Raw genomic sequence first — 26,674 nt, forward strand, 5'->3', positions numbered from 1 at the left:
CTCTAGCCTTCAGCTGAGTCTCTTTGATCCAGTATTTCCTATGATAAACACTATTACTACGAAAAACTGCAGTCTTTCTTACACAAGCACTGCTCAGCAGGAGTTCTTATTTGTGTTTTTTATGATTATTGTTTTATAAACTTCATTTCCCAGACAAATTAAGTGGTGCCCTGTATTATACTAATAATAAATATGTAAACAATGAACTGTATAATGAACTCCAAATTCAATATTACTAATGAACTAATAATATGTTTTATGTAAGATATGTAGATCAGATATATTTTGAGAAATGCAATTGTTGATACTAGATATGTAAACTATGAACAGTTTTATGTAAAATTTGTTGATAAGATATTTGGAGAAATGCATTTGCTGACATTAAATATAATATGTACAATATGTAGATAGGATATATTCAGGGAAATGCAATTCCTGTACAAATGCCATCCTGTCTTTAATACTTTGTCTACCCATTCCTTTTATTTTAAAATCAATCATTTAAAAAAGATTAGAATTAAAGGTAAAGTAAATTAAACTATATTCTTTACAGATAATTTCTTGCAATATGTGAAGGATAATGATCTATTTAACTCTGTTTTTCCCATGATTAAATGTTTCTACCCACTGGTCAGTGTTATTTACAGGACACCTTTCTTGTCACCTGTGGACAGGTATGATATGCTAATTAACAAGCAAATTTACAGGTAGACATGGATTTCACCTGTAAACAGGTGTTGCTGTAGATATTTTTTCTGTGTTATTCTAATGACAAATGGCATATTAAGTTAAATATGTGAATGAATTTCATTCAATAACACCCATTAATGTTTAACAGATTTTATCTTAAAGACAAAAAGATTTCAAACAAGCCTATTTTGTAACCTAAAGAGGAAGCTAACATCCATTAAAATAAATATATTCTTAAATACATTACTTTGAAGTATACAAAAATTCTAAACTTCAAAGAAAAAACAGCCCATTGAAATCAAGCATTAGTTTTAGGCCTTAGGTGCATTAAGAAAGAGAGGCTAAATTTACTTGTGTGTGGCATAATCTGAATCAACATTATAGAAAGCACAATGAACACGAACACCTCTAAAATTACTTTTGTTTACATGTTTGTAAAGCAGAAAAAGCATTCTTACTATTGAAAAATAATTACATCTCTCCTTAACTCACAAACTTTTTCCATATCAATAGACATTAAATTTGATCTAAGTAACACTTTATTTTAAAAAAATAAATCAGGGTTGGGTATCTGGCTATACCTAAGTTTTCACTTCACAGAGATATTCAAACTGACAAACAGTACTCCCAGATTAATTAAATTACTATATCATGACAAGAGTTCATAACTGCTTAGAACATATCACTAACGTTTTAAAGTGAATCACCTTTTCCCCACGAATACACACATGTGTAGTATTGTTTATGGAGACAATTGATATAGATGAGCATCAATGTCCTGAGACAATGTCCTTAACACTATTCACCTCCTGGACTACACAAAAAGTACTTACAAAGTGACATATCATAAAAGGCGGAATTGTCCACACACATCATGCTTTGGTCCATCATGAAAGAACTGTTTTTCATATTGACAGTCTGAACTCCAGAGTCCCACACCAAGACAAAAAAGGTAATCAAGGTCACTAAGGAAACCAATCTGGACTTCAAAGTCACTAAGATACTTAATTAGGACACCAGGTAATGAAGAGTACCTAGCCAGCTGAGGGATAACTATGGTCAGCCATGGAACTAGCAGGGGGCTTATATACACACATACATCTGGAGACCAACACTGGCCTCCAGCACAGCCTGTACCTGTTGTTTGTACAGACAGGTAGAGGGTGCTAACAGTCACACCTCTCACCTTACTGTCCTTAATCATAGTCCATTAGGAGTCAATCAGGGCCTGTGTAGTTTGTATTGTCATAAGTAATTAGTTGATAATGTCCTCATTATTGCTAGTACCTGTTCCCTGGAGTCACCAGTGCAGGTGAGAGAGAAGTGTGCCCTCTCCTGCAGATTTGTCACCCAGAATTCTGCCACTGTGTAATAATACAATTACTACACCTTGCTCCTTTGTGACATAGGGTCAGCATCATGCATAACACAGTCTTATCACACCTGTATTGGGTCAGCATTTGGCAAAACACTTGTGAGTTGTCATATTTTTACAGAGTAACACTTTGGGGGTGATAATGATAGGAAATAGACATACAGCACCAGAAAAAAACCAATTCTGTACTATGCAACAAACATTCCTCTGGGGAGATCAACTTGGACTATTATTAGAGACTTATTATTAGAGACAGTGTAAATAAATCAATCATTTACACTGCTTATTGAACTCTTTATGGATTAACAAAATCTAAATCTAAATTTTTGTGTGTCAAAAAAGTAGATGGATACAAAGTCACAAGACAAAAAGTAAAAAAAAAAATAATGACTTTGTTTTTGCCATATTTATCACTTTCAGTTCATAAACAAACACATCAACAACAAAACCATTACTTTGTTTATATAGCAATTATTATAGGACTTCACTTAGTACTTGTTTTGACAATAATCTGGAGTGAAAGGAAGCCAATCTTAATTTTGTCAGCAGATTTTGTTATGATAATCATTATTTAGCACTGTAAACCAAATAACTTTTTAAAGCTTTTTTTTATTTGATATCAATAATCTTTTTCTAGAATCTAATTCATATTTTACAATTAACATGATAAAATGAATAAAAACATTATTATTATAATAAAATTATTACTGAAATTCAAAGTTTGAAATTTAAATAACCTCTTACAGATAACATAATATTTTACATGATCATATATATTTTTTCAAACTTTAAAACAAGAACAGATTTTCTTAATTATCATTTATATAAAAATTAATATTTTCTAGTAAATTGTGCCTTTTTGTCCAGTAACATTTTATCCTACTTTCATAAAATTTCTAATTGTGACATTTTGTCCATGGCAATTTTGTCCTGTGACTTATTGTCCTACATTCGTATATATATAATAATAATAATAATAATTTTAAAAAAAAAGAAAAGCTGCCTTTTTTTCAAGGAAACCTCATCTTAACCTGATGCCACTGTAATTGCATTTACTTACATGCCTATTTCATTATACATATGCTTTTCAATGATGCATTCTATTCTAATTATTACAGGGCTCTTCAGTAACTTATTTAGATTCTTTAATATCATTCATTTAGTTCTGAATTATCATTCATTCTTTATCAATAATTCAGCATTTAGCATCACCATTTTTCATACAAAATGATTCACCTGGAGAGAGATTTAAATGCATATACTATGACTGTTCCTATTGCATGATTTTAATTCAATTCACAAAATAATTTGATCTATTTAGTATTAATTCGTGCTTTTTCATGATAAAAAAGAAAGCCACAAGATTTCTAGTAAATAGAAATAAAGACTTTGTACACGTAACAATTATTAAGACTACTGAGTACAGTCAAGGCCTGCTTACATTTATTTGGAGTATACTTACAGTCAAACCTGGATGTAGTTAGACTGGGTAAGCTGGCAGAACTTCCACTTCGACTTATCGAGTCGGAGCCGAGTGAGCCTTGTAAAGATGAAGTGCTGCGAGATAACTCGGCTGCTATCTCGCTCACACTACGAGCCTGAGGTAAAGTGGACTGAAACAAGAATGGTTTATGCAATACAAGTATGTGACATCTCAAAAGAGATGTTCATTATTCACAGTTAAAGTCTAAGTACTGAAGTGTTGGTGAACGAGTTTGCTTTGAGGAGAGCTGTTTATTTGCCTGTGTGCTTAATGTAAACATCTTGTATAGCCAAAGACTAAGTGAAATCAAAGTTTTGTTTCCAATTGAACATCCACAAAAATATTTTCTACGTTTACATACAATAGTTTCAAAAGCATTATTAAATTTTTTCACTTGTTTAGAACTTATTATTCCGACTTCCAAATGTACAGTGTATCTTTTCATGGTTAGAATGGGTCTCTGTATGCACTTCTGTTGGAGTTGTCTGCCCCTACCTTGTTATGCTTTCTATCGAGGTAGAACTGATGTTGGGCCACGGCCATACACCAGATACATTTTGTCAGCTGAGGCGTGGATCCAAACCAGGCGTGGACAATGACGTTTCCAGGTCCGAACGTTCGACGACTCACAGACACTCTGTAAAGAGAGATAGTCAGAATATACACACTATTCCCTAATACCCTCCTAACTATTTACTCTTGTACCTGCTGGGTACATCAACAAGTAATTAACAAATCAAAGCAAAAAAGAAGCAGTACACACAACAACAAAAACACAATAAATCATGCATCTAAATGACAGGCAACAATTTAAACACTGTATCCCCCCAGATATGTTAAATATTTCATAACAGAATTTTCCTGATGTTCTTAATGCATAATTCATAATAACATGTGTCTGCGGAACGAAGACCTCACGCATACGCCAGAAACACATATATCAACCACAGCTGAATAATCAGACATTCTTTTTATTTTAATTCGGTATCAGTGCGATCCTGTTCAAACAGAAAGTCTGAGCTAACTGTTTCTATATGACAAAATCCGACTTGGCAATTTTGTGTAAGTTTTTAAGAGTTGGAGATTTCAATGCACAGAAAAGATAGTAAACGTGTGAGTAGAGCACCATTACATATTAAAGCTCTTCCCGTATTTTGTACATGTGTGAGTAGGTCACAATTAAAGCTCTTATCCATTATCTATTTAAAAGTACCGAGGAGACTTACTTAGGGATCAGCAAATTATGTGCAAGTCTATCAGAACAGATTACTTCCATATACTGATGAAACCTTATGTAGGGATCAGCGATTATGTGCAAGCACCTTATGTAGGGATCAGCAATTATGTGCAAGTTTACTTACTGAGTGGTGGGGTCTGAAATTGCATCAGAGAGTTCGTCAAACTCGTCTAGCGGTTCCCTTATGGCGTCTTCATACAAGTTAAAACTGCTGAGGGTATGAACAACACTACAACACAAACCATGCCAATCTTACTATCTCGCTATCTTACTATCTCGCTATCTATCTCGCTATCTTACTATCTCACTATCTTACTAGCAGCGTGGAATCTATAACATGCCTTGGTCAATGAAGGGCAACAAATTTTGTTAACAGGGTTATGTGATGGTTAGTCATTCAGAACAATTTCATAACTAAAAGATGGATAACTATCAACAAAGAACTTTAAATTGAAAAATTCAGTAACATCAATCATCATGCTTAAAGACTAGGGTAGTACTATCATGCTTTCAAAATACTTCTCCTTTATATTTCTTTTTAAATAAATACTCATCCACAATAATGATACAATATCTGACTAATTTCTACCACAACACGTCTGCGTTTTTAAAGTTAACAAACAACACAGTTACCTTGAAAGTATAGAAAGCCTAACGTCTTCGATATTTCCTGTGTTACATACCGTTTTGTATCGTGGACTTCTATGGAGAACTTTTTGTCTCGGTAGTATAGATTCTCTAACTGTTTCCAATTAAACACCTGAAAAACAACAGACACTGACCTTTCACATAGAATGAATGATACACTTAATGCTTAAATAATTCATAATCCCACGCCTTTTCCCCTGTCAATGCTGTGTCGTTAATTTCATTCATATTGCGGTTTTACATCCACATTCACTAGAACATTAGAATTTACCTAGTTAGAAAATACTCAAACCACAATCCCCAATATCTGTGGCATTGCTGAATGAATGGTCTATCTGTATGGTAATAGTTAATTACCATAATTAATAACTGACAATCTGCAATCATGTGCAAAGTGTTTGCACTTGTAATGGACAATATTTTTGCATGCATCACAGCATTAAGGACAGATATTAATTTATGTTTATATAAATGTCCTTTTATAAAGTTGTTACACATTAAAAAACTCAAAAGTAATTAACATCATTTCCTTAGGATTTCCAAGAATAAGCAATAAAACTTGTGATTCCAGTGAATTGCCAATACACATATCAAAATAAACTTAATTTAGATGAATTTAAACACAACAACTAAATTTGTAGGAGTAATCAAGCTCTTCCTCATATCTAGACAAAACAATATATACAGGAAATTTACAGAAAATGTTCAGAAATCAAGTATGCTATTACTCAAACTATCCTTGAAAAAAAAAAACTATAACAATTTCATAAAACATGATACATACAAACATGTATATATATATATATATATATATATATATATATATATATCAAACATTTCAAAGCCTTTATGATTTTGATTACGGAAGTGTAGAAAATATTTTTGAGCCCTTTGGCTATATTGTTTACATATCAATTCAACTGTTATTACAAAGTACATGTATTAAGTTCTAGTGAATTAATGCAAAAGATCTATTATCAGAATTCCATGTATCTATGTATACAACACTTCATTTTCATTGTGTTGGTGATATAAGGATTGGCACCTTGAATCTATCAACAACAAAAATCCTTGCAATAAAATTTACATGTATGATATGTCAAATTAGTATAAAACATAAATGACCTTTAACCTTCAACTAGCTAATTTCATGTGATTTTCTTGTACATATCAAAGTGTAAGTACTCAGTCCAATCAAATTTCTATTTTTAATAACGATAATTTATGTCTTGCTTAGAGTGGAGACACAGAATTATTTATCTACAAATCTATTAATTACTGTACCTTTCTGGGTATACAGAATTATTTATCTACAAATCTATTAATTACTGTACCTAATTATCTATTTACAACTTTATCAATCACGTACCTTTCTGGGTGTAGTTTTGTCTGTTTTGTCATACACAGCAATGCCCTTATAACTCAGTCCCAGCCACCAGGGGTGGTCCTTTTTATCCTTTAAAAATCAAACATTAGATACTCAATACAGATGACAGCCATTAAATCCATCTTAATTCCTTCCACTCACCACAAGAATGGGGAGTGGTCTTGCTCTCTGTGATCCAAATAACCACACACAGAAGGAAGGTCCTTTTTCTTTGACACCCAACTCCACCAGAATGTAGAATTTATCTCTCCTTCATCACTCTTTCTCTCTCTCCTTTATCTCTCATTCACTTGATATTCACAATTTTAATTCCTTTGGAATCATAACCAAGAGAAACCCTATGATTAGAATGCATGTTTCTCCATTATCCCTGTCAGTGGGGAGCTTGCTGCCACTGAGAGGAACACTGATCTAGCATATCAACAGTGATCCAGCTCATAAAGACATACCCCCCACTTAAACCCAGATAAGACCCGGGCTTCCTCTTTGATCAAGTGTCCAACTGTACAACTGTTTGTCAGGTATATTTATCTGTGTTGGTTCCTCCACAGCTATTCTGTCTAACTACAGGGAGCTTCTGTAGTAGTTGTGATACAATGTGGCAGGTGTTTACAGAAACATCGGATCTCAGTGGCTACTAGTCTTCATTGAGTAAGTCTCTGCTTCTCTTAGTCTTACCTATTAGATCTACTAACGACATAAATTTCATGGAGTCTATAACTTACCTTAACTTCATAGTAATGGGTTCCGTAAGTTGGTAAACTTTCAACAATAGAGAGATAACTGAAACAAAAGAAAACAAATAAGATTCACGAGAAAATGATAACAGTTTTCTTCATATACAGTTTATGTCCGAAGACCACATTACATTCTTTTGCAAAATGTTCTGAACTTTATTACTCTTTATCACAAATACACAAACTTGCATGCCTCTTGAAATATATTTACAAGATCGAATTGAGCAAATTATGTACAAAATAATTAAATAATGCAACACTTCCCATAAAATATGTATCAAACTCCTTAAACCTCTAGTTCAATGTATTGCATGAGAGCAGTCGAATCTGCTTAACTTTAAGTCACAAGGCAGACATTGCCTGGCCAATGCTGTACACAAACAAAACACATGAAATGTTGTTGGGTTACTCTGAACAAAGTCAATATTTTCTTAATGCTTTAAAACAAAATTAAGCTGAAGCTGTACCCCTGAATTGTATGCACATGAACTGATTTTAACAGTATCAAAGGGAAAGAATTTAATAAAATAACAAAACTGTTTTTAGTTTCACAACACAAATTAGTTCTCATATTTACCTGCACTTGAAAGAAATATTGCCATAAAAATTCCCTTATATTGTTTAATGATCTACATCATCATAAAATCAGAATAAGAGTCTTACTTAACTATGGAGAGTCCCCTAGTGGAGCCCGAGATCTTCTTGTAATATGATATCACCCTGTCTTCACTGCAAAGAAAAATAATTAGTGTCTTAATGAAGACGATGAATGACAAAGGTATGATCTTGATGACACACAGCCCATGTTGTACACAGTCAAACTTGTATACACTAAAACGCGCATACGGAATAACGGATATTCACAAAATATAGGAACAGAGTCCGGAACATTTCATTATTCCATAACTGACTAGAGTTCATGAGAATAAGACAGAGCTATAAATAAGAACAAAAAACATTAAGGGTGGTAAACTCAGGTACCAGGTTCATCCCTTTCATCTCAGCAGGGAACAATTAACATTATAAATGTCCAAAAGCAGCCATTGAATATGTCTCACCAGTGAACAATAGAATATATGAGCATAGATAAAAACCCTCTCAAGCAAACCTGACTGGACTGGTACAAACATTACAAAATTGTAAAATACCTGGGGTTTCTGAACACAGATACTGACACTTTAATGGTGGACAAACAATGCTGACATATTATTTTAGGGCTATTTTGACAAATAACCCCAACACTGAAATGTAGTCCATAAAATGAGAATTAAATACCCACTGGCTCAAGCTTGTCAAACATCACTTTCAGAACAGAGTCTATGGTCTAGAGCTTTACAGACTGGTCAACCCTACTGAGGTCTTTGTCCAAGAAATCATTACACTTCCTTTTGAAGTAGATCATACATGTTAAATTTGTACAAGTCCATAACCAAAAAACAAACAAAGCCCAAGGTTACGTTACTGTCAAACTGTTAAACACTTTCAGCAGCATGTTTCGCTGGTTACGTCCGTCCCAGACATACAGCACATACATAGTGGAAATACTTCACCGTTTTACTTACGGATCGATCTTCACACAACTCCAAAATCTTCAGTCCTCCAGCACGTTTGTAAATCACCAGGATTATTATGTAAATTTCAACTAAATCATCCAGAGAAAATTACACACAAACGATATAGCAGTGGACAATTTCAGACATGTTACCGATTAAAGGTCGGTATGTATTCACTGATCAAAGCTGTAATTGCCTGCCGATATAGAAGGAATGTGAGGTCTATGCATGATCTACGGCCCAATGATGCCCAGGGGCAGGAGAATGTTTATACACGAAACACCTACGTATGTCGCCAGTTTACACGTTTAACAAAAAAAAATCCGCAGTTACTGATCAAATACCCAGACAGAAAATGTCCTCTCAGATTATAACCATTACAAATTGCAATAAAAATCATACTATCACTTTTTCCTTCTTCTCCTAAAGTCATCAACCTTTTAAGATATGTTTATCCAAGTGTCTCGAAGATTCACAATTCAAGCATCAAAAGAGTTCTGCACAGCTCAAGATAGATTGTTAAAACACACAATATCGTCCTCTGATCTTACCTCACCCAGACTCCCACAAAATCAGACCCGCGGGTTACCTTTGACTATATGAATGAGGAAATCATCAGATCTCCACCAGAGATAGCCCCAAACAGTGAGCCCAGGCTGCAACTGATAATTGAAATTCTTGACTTCAACTCCAGATACTTTTTTAAAACACATCTGGGAGATTTTCATCAGAGTGTAGCAATCATCCATGTGTTGATGGCCAATCTGAGAGCTCATGTCACTTATCTCTACAGATCTTACCCAACTCTCATCTGCCCTCACCCCCTCAAACATAAAGCATGACACTTAGAAAATTAAGAAGCACCTGCCTGTTCCAAAATCTCACACAGGAACCATCAGAAACCTCATTTCCTCTCCACTGAAGTGTCTGTATACAGACTTCTTTCATCCCTAGATCTAACTGCTAATGACTTAATATATATGTAATAATTCAAATAGATTTATCTTCTTAGGTTTGGAGATTTGGGAGTTTTACAATGATAGCAAAAATCTTGATAATACGGAGACAACACATCTATCTTAGTATATTTAATGTACTTTTCTCATCACAAAAATTAAGGTTTACCTTATTTATCATCTAAACTATAAATTGAGACTTGATCTTAGCCAGAATTTTGATTACTTAAACTCTATATATTAAGATTTATTTGGCACAGATGTTTAAAAAAAAAAACTGCTGATTTATAAAAAACAAAAATTAAATGCAAACATACTGAAGATTTTATTCGCTTATAAAAATCATTTCAGAGGTAAGTTAGATTCAAAATTTAGACTCCATTCTCAGTTTATGGTCTTGAGGCCAGTTGTCCAAAAATAGATTGATCTGTATGAAAAACTGAGATTTATCATCAAGGATCAAGAAATCTTTTCCCAGCAATGATTATAATGATGACAATGATTATGATGATGACAATGATTATAATGATGTCAATGATTATGATGATGCAATGGTTATGACGATGACAATGATCTTTCGCAAATATTCGATTTTGCTGTAACTTTCTCAGCCTCCCCCAAGTAGAATTTTTAAGTCTAGAAAGCTGTGAATCTTATCTTAATGCATCGGAAGTTTTGGATGGGAAAATCCTGTATCAGATAAACTTGTCCATTTTTTATACTTTTTTTAACCTTTAAATGCAATCTGCTGATGTTTTGGGGGGGATATCTGAAATAGTACTAAATAACATTGAACTCTGTACTTTAAAAAAAAAAATTACGATTATGTTATATATGCTGAATATTGTTCGAACTTTTTAAAATATTTCAAAAGCACTACTTATCATGCTTAATAATCATGTTGATTTCACATGCATGGAAATTGATGTCAAATTGAAAATGTCATGAAATTCAAGTCCAAGAACTGAAATTCTTAAAATCGTGATAACATGATGTACGTAATGTTTATCTGAATTGCCTCTAGGGTCTGAAGTCACATACTGATTTACACTAATGAACCAAATGAACCGTAAAACCCAGGTATCAATCTAAATCAAAAAGTGATGAAAATGTCACAGCACACAATACTGCCCAGGCAGATCATACCTATCTCACCCCCTGCAGGGAAATGTTCAGCTGCTTACAGGATATCTACAAGTTAGTAAACACACACAGCAGGGGGGATAGACTGACCCTTCCTCTTTTTGTCTGGTACACGCCTCCTTAGTAGCACTAGTAAATTACTTCTTCCTGGTGGACAATAGATTACAATCTGACTTAAGTACCATGTTAAACCCATGCTCATCCAAAGGAATCCTCATTAAAAAGCCATGCAAAAATGCCTGCAACTGCTCTTGAAATTACAAGACAATCAGTAATTTCTATTCTATACCTGAAAATTCTCTAATAATACTGTCCTTATTCTCCTGCTTGCAGTTGTCGCATTCAGTGACTCACAAGCGGGTCCTGGAAATGTTAATTCCTGAGCACATTTAAACAACTGTTGTTGTCTAGAAATTCACCAGAAGAACAGAATTTTCCCCGCATCTCCTATGACACATCAATTAAAGCAGCCACAAAAATTGATTTTTCACTACAAAATCTGCAGCAATTATCAACTAGGGTCCTGACAAATACAAAAAAAGGAGTCCTCCACTTTTCCTTGTGTCAGTGCAGCTCGTCACAACACCATCACTAACTTTTAAATCAATACATGCATGTAGTGGCCGACCTTGAGAGTCAACAACTTCCTCTCCCTGGAGAATTCACAACATGCAACATGCAGATTTGCAATGAAAGGCACTGCAGATATTCACTGTATTCAAATACATTTTATTGCATACAAAACGCATCACGGTGTAAATATCCATTAATAATTACCAGCGATCAATAATTCTAAAATGTTTGCTTCACACAGAGCAGTAAAGCTCCTAATATGACCACTGTCATGTGACTATACAGTTCAGATATTTTATAAGGTGTGGGTGGGTGGGGGGTTCTGTCCAGTGTGACCACGCAGTTATGTATTATGGTCAATCATTTGTCTTTGTATAAACCACTAATTACTTACCAGTACTGTATGGACGGGTGCTCTCTAAGAATGTAGGTAGGAATTACTGGTAATTTCTTGAGGTCATTCCTCGTGTTTTCATCACTAAATAAATCAAGAAAATTGCACAAATTAATCAAATGTTTCCCTGAAAAACCACAAGCAAACGTGCACTTAAATTATTTCAATTACTCTGCATATGTATGTAATATATGTAAGTATTTATCTTGTATTTCATTGGAGGTACATGGGCTGGTTTAACTAGGTCACCACCAGCGGAGCAGAGTGGCATGACCTCCACTTCCTGGGGTTACTTTTTTACAGAAATAATCAAATTATCATCCCAACCCCTAGATAATATTTGTTTGATCTGGATTCAAATGTCAGTTTAGGAGATTACAATCATTAGGACTCTTTGAAAATACAGTTTAATGTTTATCAATGTAAGTTAATGCACATCAGCAGCTATTCACAAAAATCACAAAATTTTGTTATTCCAATTTGTTATTCAGGTCTTCTATTTCACAACTCCTGAGACTGACTATCAGTGAACTCTAGTGATGTAAACTATAGATCAGAGGTTTTAATTTGTGTATTCAGGTCTTCTATTTCACAACTCCTGAGACTGACTATCAGTGAACTCTAGCGATGTAAACTACAGATCAGAGGTTTTAATTTGCCTGTAGGGTGAGTGATACAATTATCAATGAAGAAGACCACTCAGTACTACTGGTTAACCAACTGCAGAAAACGTGAAGCCCCTTCTATAAATCAGGGTACATTGGCAACAATTAGGGGGACCATCCAGGCCGACAACATTGGGTGACAGATATACTAGTAAATTTACAATGGATTCAATCCCCACCCCCCATGCATTTGTTTCTGTCTATCATCATCAGAAACCCACGGTCGGTCGCACTTCTTTTTACCTCCCTTGGGACACAACACTGATATTTTTGCTGGAAGGTGTATCTCGGCTTCTTTATGAGATTGGTCGCTTTATTCCTTATTGCGACAGTCAACCAAGGAAAAATCCCACTATTTCCAGTGTTCAGGAGCATAGAAAAACATGGCTTTCGAGGTGAAGATTTTGACTTCGTGTAAGTTGGACAAGTTACAAAGCTTTCACCGAGATGCTTTACAAATTCTTTATCAGTTTGTTTTGAAATTAATTCTATTCAAAATGTAAACATCCTTACAACTTATCTCTTTCCTCCTTCATATGATCCACTTCCGTGACCACTGACTCGTTGAGTTTGTATACCCAATGAAAGGTGAAGATAACGAACAGTGATCAATCTCACAACTCCTATAAGCAATACAAAATAGAGAGTTGGGTGTACACGGACCCCTGGACACACCAGAGGTGGGATCAGGTGCTTAGGAGATAAAGCATCCCCTGTCGACCAGTCACACCCGCCATGAGCCCCATATCTTGATCAGGTAAACGGACTTACATGTATCCGTAGCCAAAATCAGTGTGCCAAGAAGGGTCTAACAATCGATATGAAACACATCAGACAGCATTAGACTCAATTTAATTTATTTGTACAAAGGCTGCACGCAAATGATTCATCTGTTGAGTGAAAGTTGAGGCACTTACGTCAATTCCCATTGGTCCTCGATAGGTCACATAAGGTCATGCATTTTAATGAGTTATGCGAAAATATCAGCGTTGTGTCCCACGGGATGTAAAAGAAGTGTGACCAATCTTGGGTTTCCGACAATGGACATCTATATGCTAAGAATAACACTTTCTTAAGATATAGACATCATAACTTTATTTACAGAAACAAGTGCATGAACCCCCAACACCCAATTCCATTACAAAGACTAATCAACAGTCCAAACAAACTCAAAATATCCATAACTGTAATTTTTTAACAAGAGAATTTCCAGACCCTAAATCTCTCCTGTGACTTGAATAACTTTCCCATCATTCAAGAGTCATTGTGGTCAGAAATCTGATTTGCTGTAACAAGCAACAATTGACACTTTCATGACAACCATTTTGAAATTGAAACTGTTCTAAAGAGTGAAGTTTGTACTGCTGAGTTACTGAGATGAGTTATTTCATTAAGATCCCCCCCCCCCCCATATGGGGTTACTGAGATGTGGAGTTACTGAGATGTGGAGTTACTGAGATGAGTTATTTCATTAAGATCCCCCCGTGTGGGGTTACCGAGACGTGGAGTTACTGAGATGTGGGGTTACCGAGGTGAGTTATTTTTCAAATCACCCTGATGAATTACTGAGATAGAGTAACCTACCTCTCTTACATATGTATCTAACGTAACCCCCCCCCCCAAGTGACTTGTATAACCTAGGCTACCAACTCAAACACATCTCTCACTTAATGTAGTCCGCTTGATTGACTTGTAAAATTCCTAACTCAAACATATCTCTTACCTAATGTAGTCCGCTTGATTGACTTGTAAAATTCCTAACTCAAACACATCTCTCACTTACTGTAGTCCGCTTGATTGACTTGTAAAATTCCTAACTCAAATATATCTCTCACTTAATGTAGTTTGCTTGATTGACTTGTAAAATTCCTAACTCAAACACATCTCTTACCTAATGTAGTCCCCCTGATTGACTTGTAAAACGTAAGCTGCCAACTCAAATACCGTCTCACTGTCACATTCAATCTGCCCCTGTGAAATAAAGAATCGTTACTTTATTCTACATATCAATTTCAATAGCGATATCGGTAAATCAGACAAAACCGCTTAAAATATGAAACCCGCTAGTTCTCATGCAACATAATACATTTTTTCCCCATTTCAAAATTCATACAATGTTGCCTTTTTCTCTCCTTGAAAGCATTGTACAACAGATTACAAAAATCTTGTTTCGTTTGTTTTATGTGTGTTTACAAGATAAGGTAACTGCATGTTAAACGAGACAGGCATTGTTTTTATATTGCTGTGGTTTGCTAACAGATAAGGCACAGACAGGAAAACGGATTGCTACTACACCATCTGTGATTCAAGTCCAGAAAACTAGCAAGTGAATGAGGGTGCCATTTAAATCATAATCCCGTGTAAGTTCAGTTGTTGGCAACAGTACAACACAAAACGTTTGCATATTTCAGTTTTCATCATTTGCTATTCATTTTCCGAAAATGGGTCATAACATCTAACAACACATGACATTTTATCGCCTCCAGTAAACCATGCTTTAAATGCAGATTAAAGTCATTTCAAAACAACAAATTGTGAGAAAATATGGTAATGATTAACGAAATTTATTTTCACACTGCAACTGTTATGCTGGAATGATCTCTGAGAATTCTGACAACAGGAAATGAACATGCTGCACACACACACGTTTGCACACAATTTGACAGTTTTCTGATGTCTGATGTTTACTACATGTAAACAATAACAAACGGGGTTTCTTTTTATTGACCTTTATAGTAATCAAGACCAACACAGGAAATACTATACACCTATCAAAAGGTCAACCTTTTTAAAATTCAGCACATAAATTGCTGATTGAGCTAAAAAAAATTCCATTTCACTTTTCATATAAAATTATTACGATATTTCATCAGTCTAAACACTGCCCTTGTTTAACTTTAACTTCAAGACCCAGCTGGCCATGCTGTGGAAAAGTCTGTACTAAGGGGACTGTCTAACATTGTTTTGACCTGTGCATGATGTGGGACAGACAGAAAGACATGCAATGTTTCTAATATTCCCTCCTTTCCATAGGAAGAAATCATGAAATTCTAACTGTATTAGGGATACACACACAGAAAGGATATCGCCCGTATTGACTGAGTTGATAACAAACTTCACCCTCTGTACATGAGGCTGACATTGTAATCTAAAACAGCTTCAAACCTTAAACACTCAGATACTATCAACAGCTGAAAATTCAACTCACCTTAAATATTGCTTGCTTGGCATTTAAAAAGAAAACTTCAACAGTCTGACTATCTCGGAGTGCAGATATACTCTGAACATAAAACCTGCAAATAAAAAAAGTACTTTGACTTATACAAAGTGTTCCATGATTCAATAATAATATAATTTTTATGTTACAGGTAACATATGTAGAGTATATATATAGCTGTGTTTGAAATTAAAACAATTAAAGAAGAGACTTCATTTTTATCCACTAATATCTACAAAGTCAAACTCTGAATTGACTGAAGTCAAGAATCACTGTAGATTCCTTATTTTATGCGAGTACTTATATCAAAATGAATCAAATATGCCAATTTGTGAGGACACAAATCCATGAGTGGATGGATGATCAAGTGTCTTTACATGTATTTCAGAAATATGAAAATAAATTTCATGAGTTGTACTTCTTGCTAAATTACACAATAAAAAATTCCTTACCTATATTTATGAATCTACATGTTTTTGTATCAAACGGTTTGAAAAATTTTCTCACCTAACTCCAAATAGTAATATAAGGGTTCCAGCCCTGCGAACAAAATCGTGCTCCAAAACTCTCTTGTCCAAGTTCAACCAATTCAGATGTCCACTGTAAATAAAACTATAGATAAAACATGGTCCTTATACAAAGATCAGAATGGTCACACTGTTTAAATCCCTGAACCTGTTCACACAGACACTGCCCATTAATCACCATAGAGTTTGGTCAACCAACCATGTAGGCCCATGTGCATTTTATAATGGGATTGATTAGCTGGTCAATTAAATGAGCAACCTGCAGAATCATATATGCATGCATGGGTTTTATTCTGAGCAGGCATGGTTCTGCTCCTACGAAATACTCCAGTCCACAGTAGAACAGACAGAAAATCACCAGAACCGAATCTGAAACACTGATATTAACACCAGTTCACATCAAACAGTTGAACTTTAGGTTACTGATTTTCAAAGTACTAATGTTCATGACGTGTAGTCCTAAAACACAATTTTTAAGCAAATAAATCCATTTCGTTACCGATAAACTCACTCCAAAGGATTAGAATTAAGTCCTACAGATTCCAGGTGTACATGTATATGTATCATCAACAACAAATGTTAAAGGGTACACCATTATTCATCTTCAAAAGAAAGTGCTGGCTCAGACTGTCCTTACTCCTAGTACACCCCATCTATCAGACGACCTTGGAATACCCTTTATCTATTTACAGGCAGGAACACAAAGCCATCTCAACTCCTATGACCTTGGAAGGTCGCAAGGGTCAAAACTCTCTCTTTCATCCCCTCCCCTTTTTGTGGAGACATGTAAACTTAAATTAAGCAAATCAAAAGGAAAGAGATGTACAGTCTTAATGCACTGCCTATGTCAGTGGAGATTTATGAACGGCTGGATGTGTCCACGAATAATTAGATCGTGCCAAATTGTCACTTTTTGTAGACATAAAATCCAAATTTTTTATTCAGAGGGGGTGGGATTTACTAAATTGATGCAAGACTTCAGAGTTTGTCAGAAAATGATCAGAATTTGCCACTTGTACTCTGTAAAAATGTTGACTTATCAATATAAATCAGTGTTTTTAAAAATTCCTTTCCTGATAAAGATTTGATATCACAATCATTTCAGAAGGAGCTGAGCTGATTCTCAGAAAAGCAATGAACATATGAATTAGATCTATATACTACAGGTATTTTTTATCTCTTACCATTCACTTTCTCGTAGAAATTAAGTACAGTCCCTCTAAGACAACAGTAAGTGAGTCATTCATTAAAATTTTCACCCAAATGTCTTCACAAGAATGTTCATTGAGCCGGTGTTGTTTTGAACTATGTACAAATAAATGCCTTCTCTACCAAAACAAGCTCATTAGAGAGCTGATATGATGACAAAATTTCCCCTTTTATCCAACAACAACACTGGTGTTTGTGGAGAACCACAATATACAAGTACGGAGTTCCGAATAGTGTCTCAAGCTCATTCACAAATTTCCAGCCACAGAAAGCCTGCGCTATCATTAACATCCAATCAAAATGGAGATGTTTCAGATTGGTTCCTGTTTTACTTGACCACAGAGAGAGACACACCAGGACATGCGTGTGTTTACTATACAACTGATTCACACTTTCTATAGTTCATCATACTGGGGGGTGTACTTTAAATAGGTACCAGTGTCCTCATTTCCTAAAGAAATTCATTGATGGGACAGTCAATACACACGTCATGTGATCGCAGGACCGAGTTCATTTCACCCAATATAAAAACTTTCTGAACAAATATCAAATGAGTATATGCGTATAAAACATACAAATGTATCAACGTGTCTTAAATATTTCTTTATCAAACTTTAAATTTCACAATACCGTAAAAATCAACACTACCTATAGATCAAAAATATCACAAACAGAATTCACATGTAAACAAGGGTGAATTAGGATTTAAATTTCTCTTGGTAATGTACCATTGTTTGCTCCCTCCACACCTTTTGAAATGAAAACAATTTTGAAATTCCAAACTTTACTGCATACATGTGATCTTAACAAACGTGCAAATGACATCTATAAATAAACATAATCTCCTTATAGCCTGCATTTATAATTTCTAAACAGAACATGTGTATGTAGAGAAATTGAGTCAGAGGTGGATTGGATTGGAATTTTATCTATTGAAACTCTATCTGATTTCCATTAAGATTATTTTCAAAAGCATGTCGATCTAGCAAATTTTGATACAGTGATCATGTCTCCTCCCCAGGTGAGGTCCTGATGTTTTATCTGATTCTAGGCATCTATCAATAGGTCACTTAACTCCACCCAACTCTCTAAACCTTTCACGTGACTTTACTTTCGCTTCATTATTACTGCTTTCTCCAGAACGTGTTTTGTGGTCCAAGTAGTCATATCTAAGTCTTCCCCTAATACACACACACACTTGAGGACCCCTCCCGTGGCTTATCCGTGACCCCCCTTCCCTTCTATAACATGCTTACCTGCTCCGATTTTCCACGGTCTGAATCAGAAAGACTCTTGATTCCGTGCCCTTGTTAAATGTGGGTGGTTACAACACTACCTATCATTGAGTGCTCAGACAAATACATGAATTCAAGTCTCTAGCATTAGCAATGCTTCGCTGAATTTTTACTTTTTCTTCAGGATTAAATGTCTGTCTATACAGTAGGCTCTTTTTTATTACATTGTATTCAGTGAAGAGAAATCCACTCTCCTAATTTGTTGCTTCAGTAATAACAGTTTCCGGAAACAATTTCCGATTCAATTTCCAATTGAAGTAATTGACCCTCTTACACAAGTTCTTATCTAGGTCATCATTTGACCAAATTTATAGAAACCTCTTTCAGAAGGGCTCTTGAGTTGTCTTCCAGAAACCAGACATTGATTTCACAATTATGCTAATTTGAAACACAACACAAATCATTCACGGCATAAACCAACAAAAAAAAGCAAGAAGCGGTAGACAAACCACTCCATTATAAGTCACCTTTTTTCACTTTCTATGAGTAGACATCCACCTCTTCAGTAATATTGTACATGGTATTTATATCAAATTTCAAGTCAGAGAATTTTTTATTTCTTCCTTTAAACTTCATAAAATATTTCATTTTTCAAACATTCCATAATTGTTTAAATTGCTATACTTACGTGTCATCTTGATAACATAAACCAAAATATTCTTTTTCTTTTAATTTGAAGTGTGATGCCACAAGATCTAGCAGGTCTCGAGATGTTAATCTGGGCTAAAAACACAAAAAATAATAATGCATTTAAAGAGAGATAACTCCAGCAAGCTTCATGTCTTGGGATGTTAAACCAGAGATTGATATGGAAGTCATTCAGTATACCTCCTTAACCTGGGCTACAAACACAGAAATGATAAATGCATTCAAAGGGAGATAACTCCAGCAAACTTCATGTCTTGGGATGTTAAGGAGGAATAACACACCAGAGAAAATCTGATGTGAAGTCAGCCAGTATGACGATGTAGTATATCCCCTTAACCTGGGCTTCAAACACATACATGATAAATGCATTCAAATGGAGATAACTCCAGCAAGCTTTATTAACCTGAACCCTGCAGTTAACACTATATAAATATATGAGTTATTAATGGCACGCTAACTGTCAGTTATAGTTAACTAATCTTCACGCAACTAGATCTTGGGCTGCAAACATTAAAATGTGAACGCATCTAAAGAGAAATAACTTCAGCAAGCTTATCTCTACACGCTTCTCAAATCATGTCTAAATCCAGTCCCACGAAAGACTAATATCTTTTAATGTATCATTTTTTGTTCTCGTCTCAAAATCTGTACTTGAAAAAAAAATAAGAGGATATCATAAAAACGTGACTCCACCTAAATTTCAAACTTCAGTATCAATTCCATGCTTTTTTTTAAGTATGCAGAACTATCCTGTCTCCAGAAACCAGCTAATTATAGTCAATTTCGCACATCCTTACACTTAGTACCACTAGTCTATACCAAGCTCTGTAATCACTTCCATTTTCTCTCGTCTGAAGTCTGTGATTGTAAGTACATTGTATTCATATGATATCTATCTTCCAGACTTCCTGTTTCTAATTATGAGAAGACTTAAAGTGCATGGGAAAAAACTGCAATTCTAAATCTGTCAGATAAACTGTGTCTATATGGCAAAGATTCTAAATCTGTCACATACACTGTGTCTAGGGAAAGATTCTAAATCTGTCACATAAGCTGTGTCTACGGAGAGATTCTAAATCTGTCACATAAATTGTGTCTACGGAAAGATTCTAAATCTGTCACATATTAAGCTGTGTCTAAGGAAAGATTCTAAATCTGTCACATAAATTGTGTCTACCGAAAGATTCTAAATCTGTCACATACACTGTGTCTATGGAAAGATTCTAAATCTGTCACATAAACTGTGTCTACGGAGAGATTCTAAATCTGTCACATACACTGTGTCTACGGAAAGATCATTCTACATCTGTCACATAAACTGTGTCTAGGGAAAGATTCTAAATCTGTCACATATTAAGCTGTGTCTATAAGGAAAGATTCTAAATCTGTCACATAAGCTGTGTCTACGAAGAGATTCTAAATCTGTCACATAAACTGTGTCTACGGAGAGATTCTAAATCTGTCACATACACTGTGTCTACGGAAAGATTCTAAATCTGTCACATAAATTGTGTCTAGATTCTAAATCTGTCACATACATTGTGTCTATGGAAAGATTCTAAATCTGTCACATAAACTGTGTCTACGGAGAGATTCTAAATCTGTCAGAAAAACTGTGTCTACGGAAAGATTCTAAATCTGTCACATATTAAGCTGTGTCTAAGGAAAGATTCTAAATCTGTCACATAAATTGTGTCTACGGAAAGATTCTAAATCTGTCACATACACTGTGTCTACGGAAAGATTCTAAATCTGTCACATAAATTGTGTCTACCGAAAGATTCTAAATCTGTCACATACACTGTGTCTATGGAAAGATTCTAAATCTGTCAGATAAATTGTGTCTACGGAAAGATTCTAAATCTGTCACATAAACTGTCTATGACAAGGTTAAATACGAATGCATCTGAATGAATCAAGTGCAAATGAATTGAACACTCCTATAAAGTCTTTCAAGCAGTGTTGAATTAAGGAGGAGTATTACATCATTGATATGAATGAGAAGTGGAGGATATGTACAATAATTGAAAACTTTCAAATTTACTTCAATAAGTCAAAAATGCAGTTTCAGTAGAAAGTAATCTGAAAAATTATCCAAAACCCCTACTGGACTTGAACACATGATCTACAAATCCACAGTCGACACGTTACCAGACTGAACTATCCATCTTAGACTATGCAATCAGATCTAAAAGGAATAAACAAATATTGCTGATATTCATATTTTCATTCATGTTTGAAAGGATGGATGTCAGCCATTATGATGATGTAGTATACCTCCTTAATGTAGATAATTAGTGGTTTTCTAATTATGGATTGAAAGGGCCGGGGGAGAGAATCATTAAAAGAAAAACATCCCTCTATATGCACATACAATCCCACTAAACAATCTTTCAATTTTGTCTCTCTGTAAAACTACTTAATAACCACGGACTTTGGACTTTGGAGACGGTCCCTGCCCATCCAAGCAGTAAATGCCTTGCAGGTCTATTATGGGGCCTGATTTACCTCACTCCACATGCTATTGTTTTAATTTCGTCACTTGTAGGTAATTCTTACCTGGATCAGTAGGTCAAGCCTTCGCTCATCTGGCAGGACTATTTGACTCTTGCGGCCTTCATTCATCTGAAAGCAAAGAAAATGACAATGTACAACTCTTGTGCAAACACTTATTCGTTGTTAAAATAATGGTTTAAAATCCCTAACCAAAACTTACTCTGTCGCAATACACAGTTTTGACCCTTAATCACTGTGTATGCAAAAATGAAGTATTAATTATCCATTGTCTAGTCTTATATTGTAATAATTTAAAATGTCTCGTTAAATAGTCAGCAATTAGCAGACCCAATACCGAGTAACTCAATTCAGATTTATGTAATCAATTTACATGAACAGGAGTTCTTTACTTCTAAAACTGCCCTGGATGAGGTCAAATCATTGTTTAAGCACTACTGAAGAGTTTTAACAATACAAGTTCCTTCACCATATTGATACTAGAACATACAACATGTAGTCCTTTAATGGGAGATGGCCTTTCCAGAGAAATTTTCCCCTTCTTTCTGTGAGATAAATGCTCTTCAGATTCATTTGAAACAAAAATCATTTCTATACCTCAATCTGCCCCAGTGAAAATATAATTTGGTAGCATCATGAACATGAAAATCTATACAGATTGCTCAAAACTCACAGACAGCCCAAACGGGACCATGGTACATTCAAATGAAAATGTGTTATGTGTCATTTAAAGAAATGAGAATGACTACAACTTCCTACTCCACACTCCCAACAAACAAGCACCATGTAGCCAGTCATTGTTACACCTATCTATACTAACTTTTTACCTGAACATGGAGATAGTTGTTGTGACCAAACCAGTAGAAACTCAATTGTCCCAGAGAATTGCTATCCTCCCCCTCCATAATCAGGAAGATAGTCCTTTACTGTATTTCAGCAGTGAGAGACATTGTTATGTAACCGAATATTGGTAACCCGAGCTCCATAACCAAGTTACAATGTATCCATTGTAAAGGCATATGCCAAGTGTCTATAAAATCTGGGGTGTCAAAATTTGTTGTATAGTCATAAATATCTAGGTGTTCAAGCTGCAAACCACTGCACTTGTAGATATGGACGAGTGCTGTACATTTTAACTTTCTCTTTCACTTTTCCTACCTGTATATATACTTTTAATGTCTCTTTTCCTCAGATAAAGATATGTATACAATAATCTCACATATGTACAATAACACTATATCAGATTTGGAATATCTATATAATATAGCTCAAATAAATGACAATAATCTCACATATGTACAATAACACTCTATCAGATTTGGAATATCTATATAATATAGCTCAAATAAATGACAATAATCTCACATATGTACAATAACACTATATCAGATTTGGAATATCTATATAATATAGCTCAAATAAATGACAATAATCTCACATATGTACAATAACACTATCAGATTTGGAATATCTATATAATATAGCTCAAATAAATGTCAATAATCTCACATATGTACAATAACACTCTATCAGATTTGGAATATCTATATAATATAGCTCAAATAAATGTCAATAATCTCACATATGTACAATAACACTCTATCAGATTTGGAATATCTATATAATATAGCTCAAATAAATGACAATAATCTCACATATGTACAATAACACTATCAGATTTGGAATATCTATATAATATAGCTCAAATAAATGACAATAATCTCACATATGTACAATAACACTCTATCAGATTTGGAATATCTATATAATATAGCTCAAATAAAGGACAATAATCTCACATATGTACAATAACACTCTATCAGATTTGGAATATCTATATAATATAGCTCAAATAAATGACAATAATCTCACATATGTACAATAACACTATCAGATTTGGAATATCTATATAATATAGCTCAAATAAATGACAATAATCTCACATATGTACAATAACTCTATCAGATTTGGAATATCTATATAATATAGCTCAAATAAATGACAATAATCTCACATATGTACAATAACACTCTATCAGATTTGGAATATCTATATAATATAGCTCAAATAAATGACAATAATCTCACATATGTACAATAACACTATCAGATTTGGAATATCTATATAATATAGCTCAAATAAATGTCAATAATCTCACATATGTACAATAACACTATCAGATTTGGAATATCTATATAATATAGCTCAAATAAATGACAATAATCTCACATATGTACAATAACACTCTATCAGATTTGGAATATCTATATAATATAGCTCAAATAAATGACAATAATCTCACATATGTACAATAACACTCTATCAGATTTGGAATATCTATATAATATAGCTCAAATAAATGACAATAATCTCACATATGTACAATAACACTATCAGATTTGGAATATCTATATAATATAGCTCAAATAAATGACAATAATCTCACATATGTACAATAACTCTATCAGATTTGGAATATCTATATAATATAGCTCAAATAAATGACAATAATCTCACATATGTACAATAACACTCTATCAGATTTGGAATATCTATATAATATAGCTCAAATAAATGACAATAATCTCACATATGTACAATAACACTCTATCAGATTTGGAATATCTATATAATATAGCTCAAATAAAGGACAATAATCTCACATATGTACAATAACACTCTATCAGATTTGGAATATCTATATAATATAGCTCAAATAAATGACAATAATCTCACATATGTACAATAACACTATCAGATTTGGAATATCTATATAATATAGCTCAAATAAATGACAATAATCTCACATATGTACAATAACACTCTATCAGATTTGGAATATCTATATAATATAGCTCAAATAAATGACAATAATCTCACATATGTACAATAACACTATCAGATTTGGAATATCTATATAATATAGCTCAAATAAATGACAATAATCTCACATATGTACAATAACACTCTATCAGATTTGGAATATCTATATAATATAGCTCAAATAAATGACAATAATCTCACATATGTACAATAACACTATCAGATTTGGAATATCTATATAATATAGCTCAAATAAATGACAATAATCTCACATATGTACAATAACACTCTATCAGATTTGGAATATCTATATAATATAGCTCAAATAAATGACAATAATCTCACATATGTACAATAACACTATCAGATTTGGAATATCTATATAATATAGCTCAAATAAATGACAATAATCTCACATATGTACAATAACACTCTATCAGATTTGGAATATCTATATAATATAGCTCAAATAAATGACAATAATCTCACATATGTACAATAACACTATCAGATTTGGAATATCTATATAATATAGCTCAAATAAATGACAATAATCTCACATATGTACAATAACACTATATCAGATTTGGAATATCTATATAATATAGCTCAAATAAATGACAATAATCTCACATATGTACAATAACACTCTATCAGATTTGATTTCAAAATCTTATTGATCAATATATAAACTATCAATTCACAGTATATGGCATTTTTCCATAATATCATTACCATCCATTGGCAATATGGTAGCATGGAATTATTCTTGTACTAAATTGTAAGATATATATTACACTTAAATCACAAGGTATGAATGACTCAGAATGACAGTACAGTCCTGAATATCATGATAACCAGTAACAGACAAAAAGTAACTACAGATATCAAGTCTTGTGAGACAACAGTTACCTGCTAACTACAGATATCAAGTCTTGTGAGACAACAGAGTTATCTGTCAACTACAGATATCAAGTCTTGTGAGACAACAGTTACCTGCTAACTACAGATATCAAGTCTTGTGAGACAACAGTTACCTGCTAACTACAGATACCAAGTCTTGTGAGACAACAGTTATCTGCTAACTACAGATATCAAGTCTTGTGAGACAACAGTTATCTGCTAACTACAGATATCAAGTCTTGTGAGACAACAGTTACCTGCTAACTACAGATATCAAGTCTTGTGAGACAACAGTTACCTGCTAACTACAGATATCAAGTCTTGTGAGACAACAGTTACCTGCTAACTACAGATATCAAGTCTTGTGAGACAACAGTTACCTGCTAACTACAGATATCAAGTCTTGTGAGACAACAGTTACCTGCTAACTACAGATACCAAGTCTTGTGAGACAACAGTTACCTGCTAACTACAGATACCAAGTCTTGTGAGACAGCAGTTATCTGCTAACTACAGATACCAAGTCTTGTGAGACAACAGTTACCTGCTAACTACAGATATCAAGTCTTGTGAGACAACAGAGTTATCTGTCAACTACAGATATCAAGTCTTGTGAGACAGCAGTTATCTGCTAACTACAGATACCAAGTCTTGTGAGACAACAGTTATCTGCTAACTACAGATATCAAGTCTTGTG

The 26,674-nt window shown here is 34.1% G+C and overlaps 1 protein-coding gene across 13 annotated transcripts in view; it reads right to left on the minus strand.

Annotated features, from left to right (window-relative positions):
* LOC125653491 (FERM domain-containing protein 4A-like) overlaps positions 1-26,674 on the minus strand; it is a 60,569-nt gene that overhangs the window by 11,146 nt on the left and 22,749 nt on the right. For 6 of the 13 annotated variants that reach the window (XM_056144452.1, XM_056144459.1, XM_048882970.2 and 3 more), the window contains exons 2-14: positions 22,297-22,362; positions 19,718-19,812; positions 16,566-16,658; positions 16,050-16,134; positions 14,733-14,812; positions 12,177-12,260; positions 8,221-8,286; positions 7,546-7,603; positions 6,803-6,889; positions 5,469-5,545; positions 4,910-5,014; positions 4,044-4,185; positions 3,528-3,678 (exon numbers count right to left, since the gene is read on the minus strand). In XM_056144452.1, coding sequence (XP_056000427.1) covers positions 3,528-3,678; positions 4,044-4,185; positions 4,910-5,014; positions 5,469-5,545; positions 6,803-6,889; positions 7,546-7,603; positions 8,221-8,286; positions 12,177-12,260; positions 14,733-14,812; positions 16,050-16,134; positions 16,566-16,658; positions 19,718-19,812; positions 22,297-22,362 — 1,189 coding nt within the window. Of the gene's footprint in view, positions 1-3,527; positions 3,679-4,043; positions 4,186-4,909; positions 5,015-5,468; positions 5,546-6,802; positions 6,890-7,545; positions 7,604-8,220; positions 8,287-12,176; positions 12,261-14,732; positions 14,813-16,049; positions 16,135-16,565; positions 16,659-19,717; positions 19,813-22,296; positions 22,363-22,741; positions 23,030-23,071; positions 23,430-26,674 lie in introns of those variants that run through there. The other 7 variants (XM_056144458.1, XM_056144460.1, XM_056144448.1 and 4 more) reach the window with 4 other exon arrangements.

Source organism: Ostrea edulis, chromosome 7 (genome assembly GCF_947568905.1).
Source record: "Ostrea edulis chromosome 7, xbOstEdul1.1, whole genome shotgun sequence".
Classification (NCBI taxonomy): domain Eukaryota; kingdom Metazoa; phylum Mollusca; class Bivalvia; order Ostreida; family Ostreidae; genus Ostrea; species Ostrea edulis.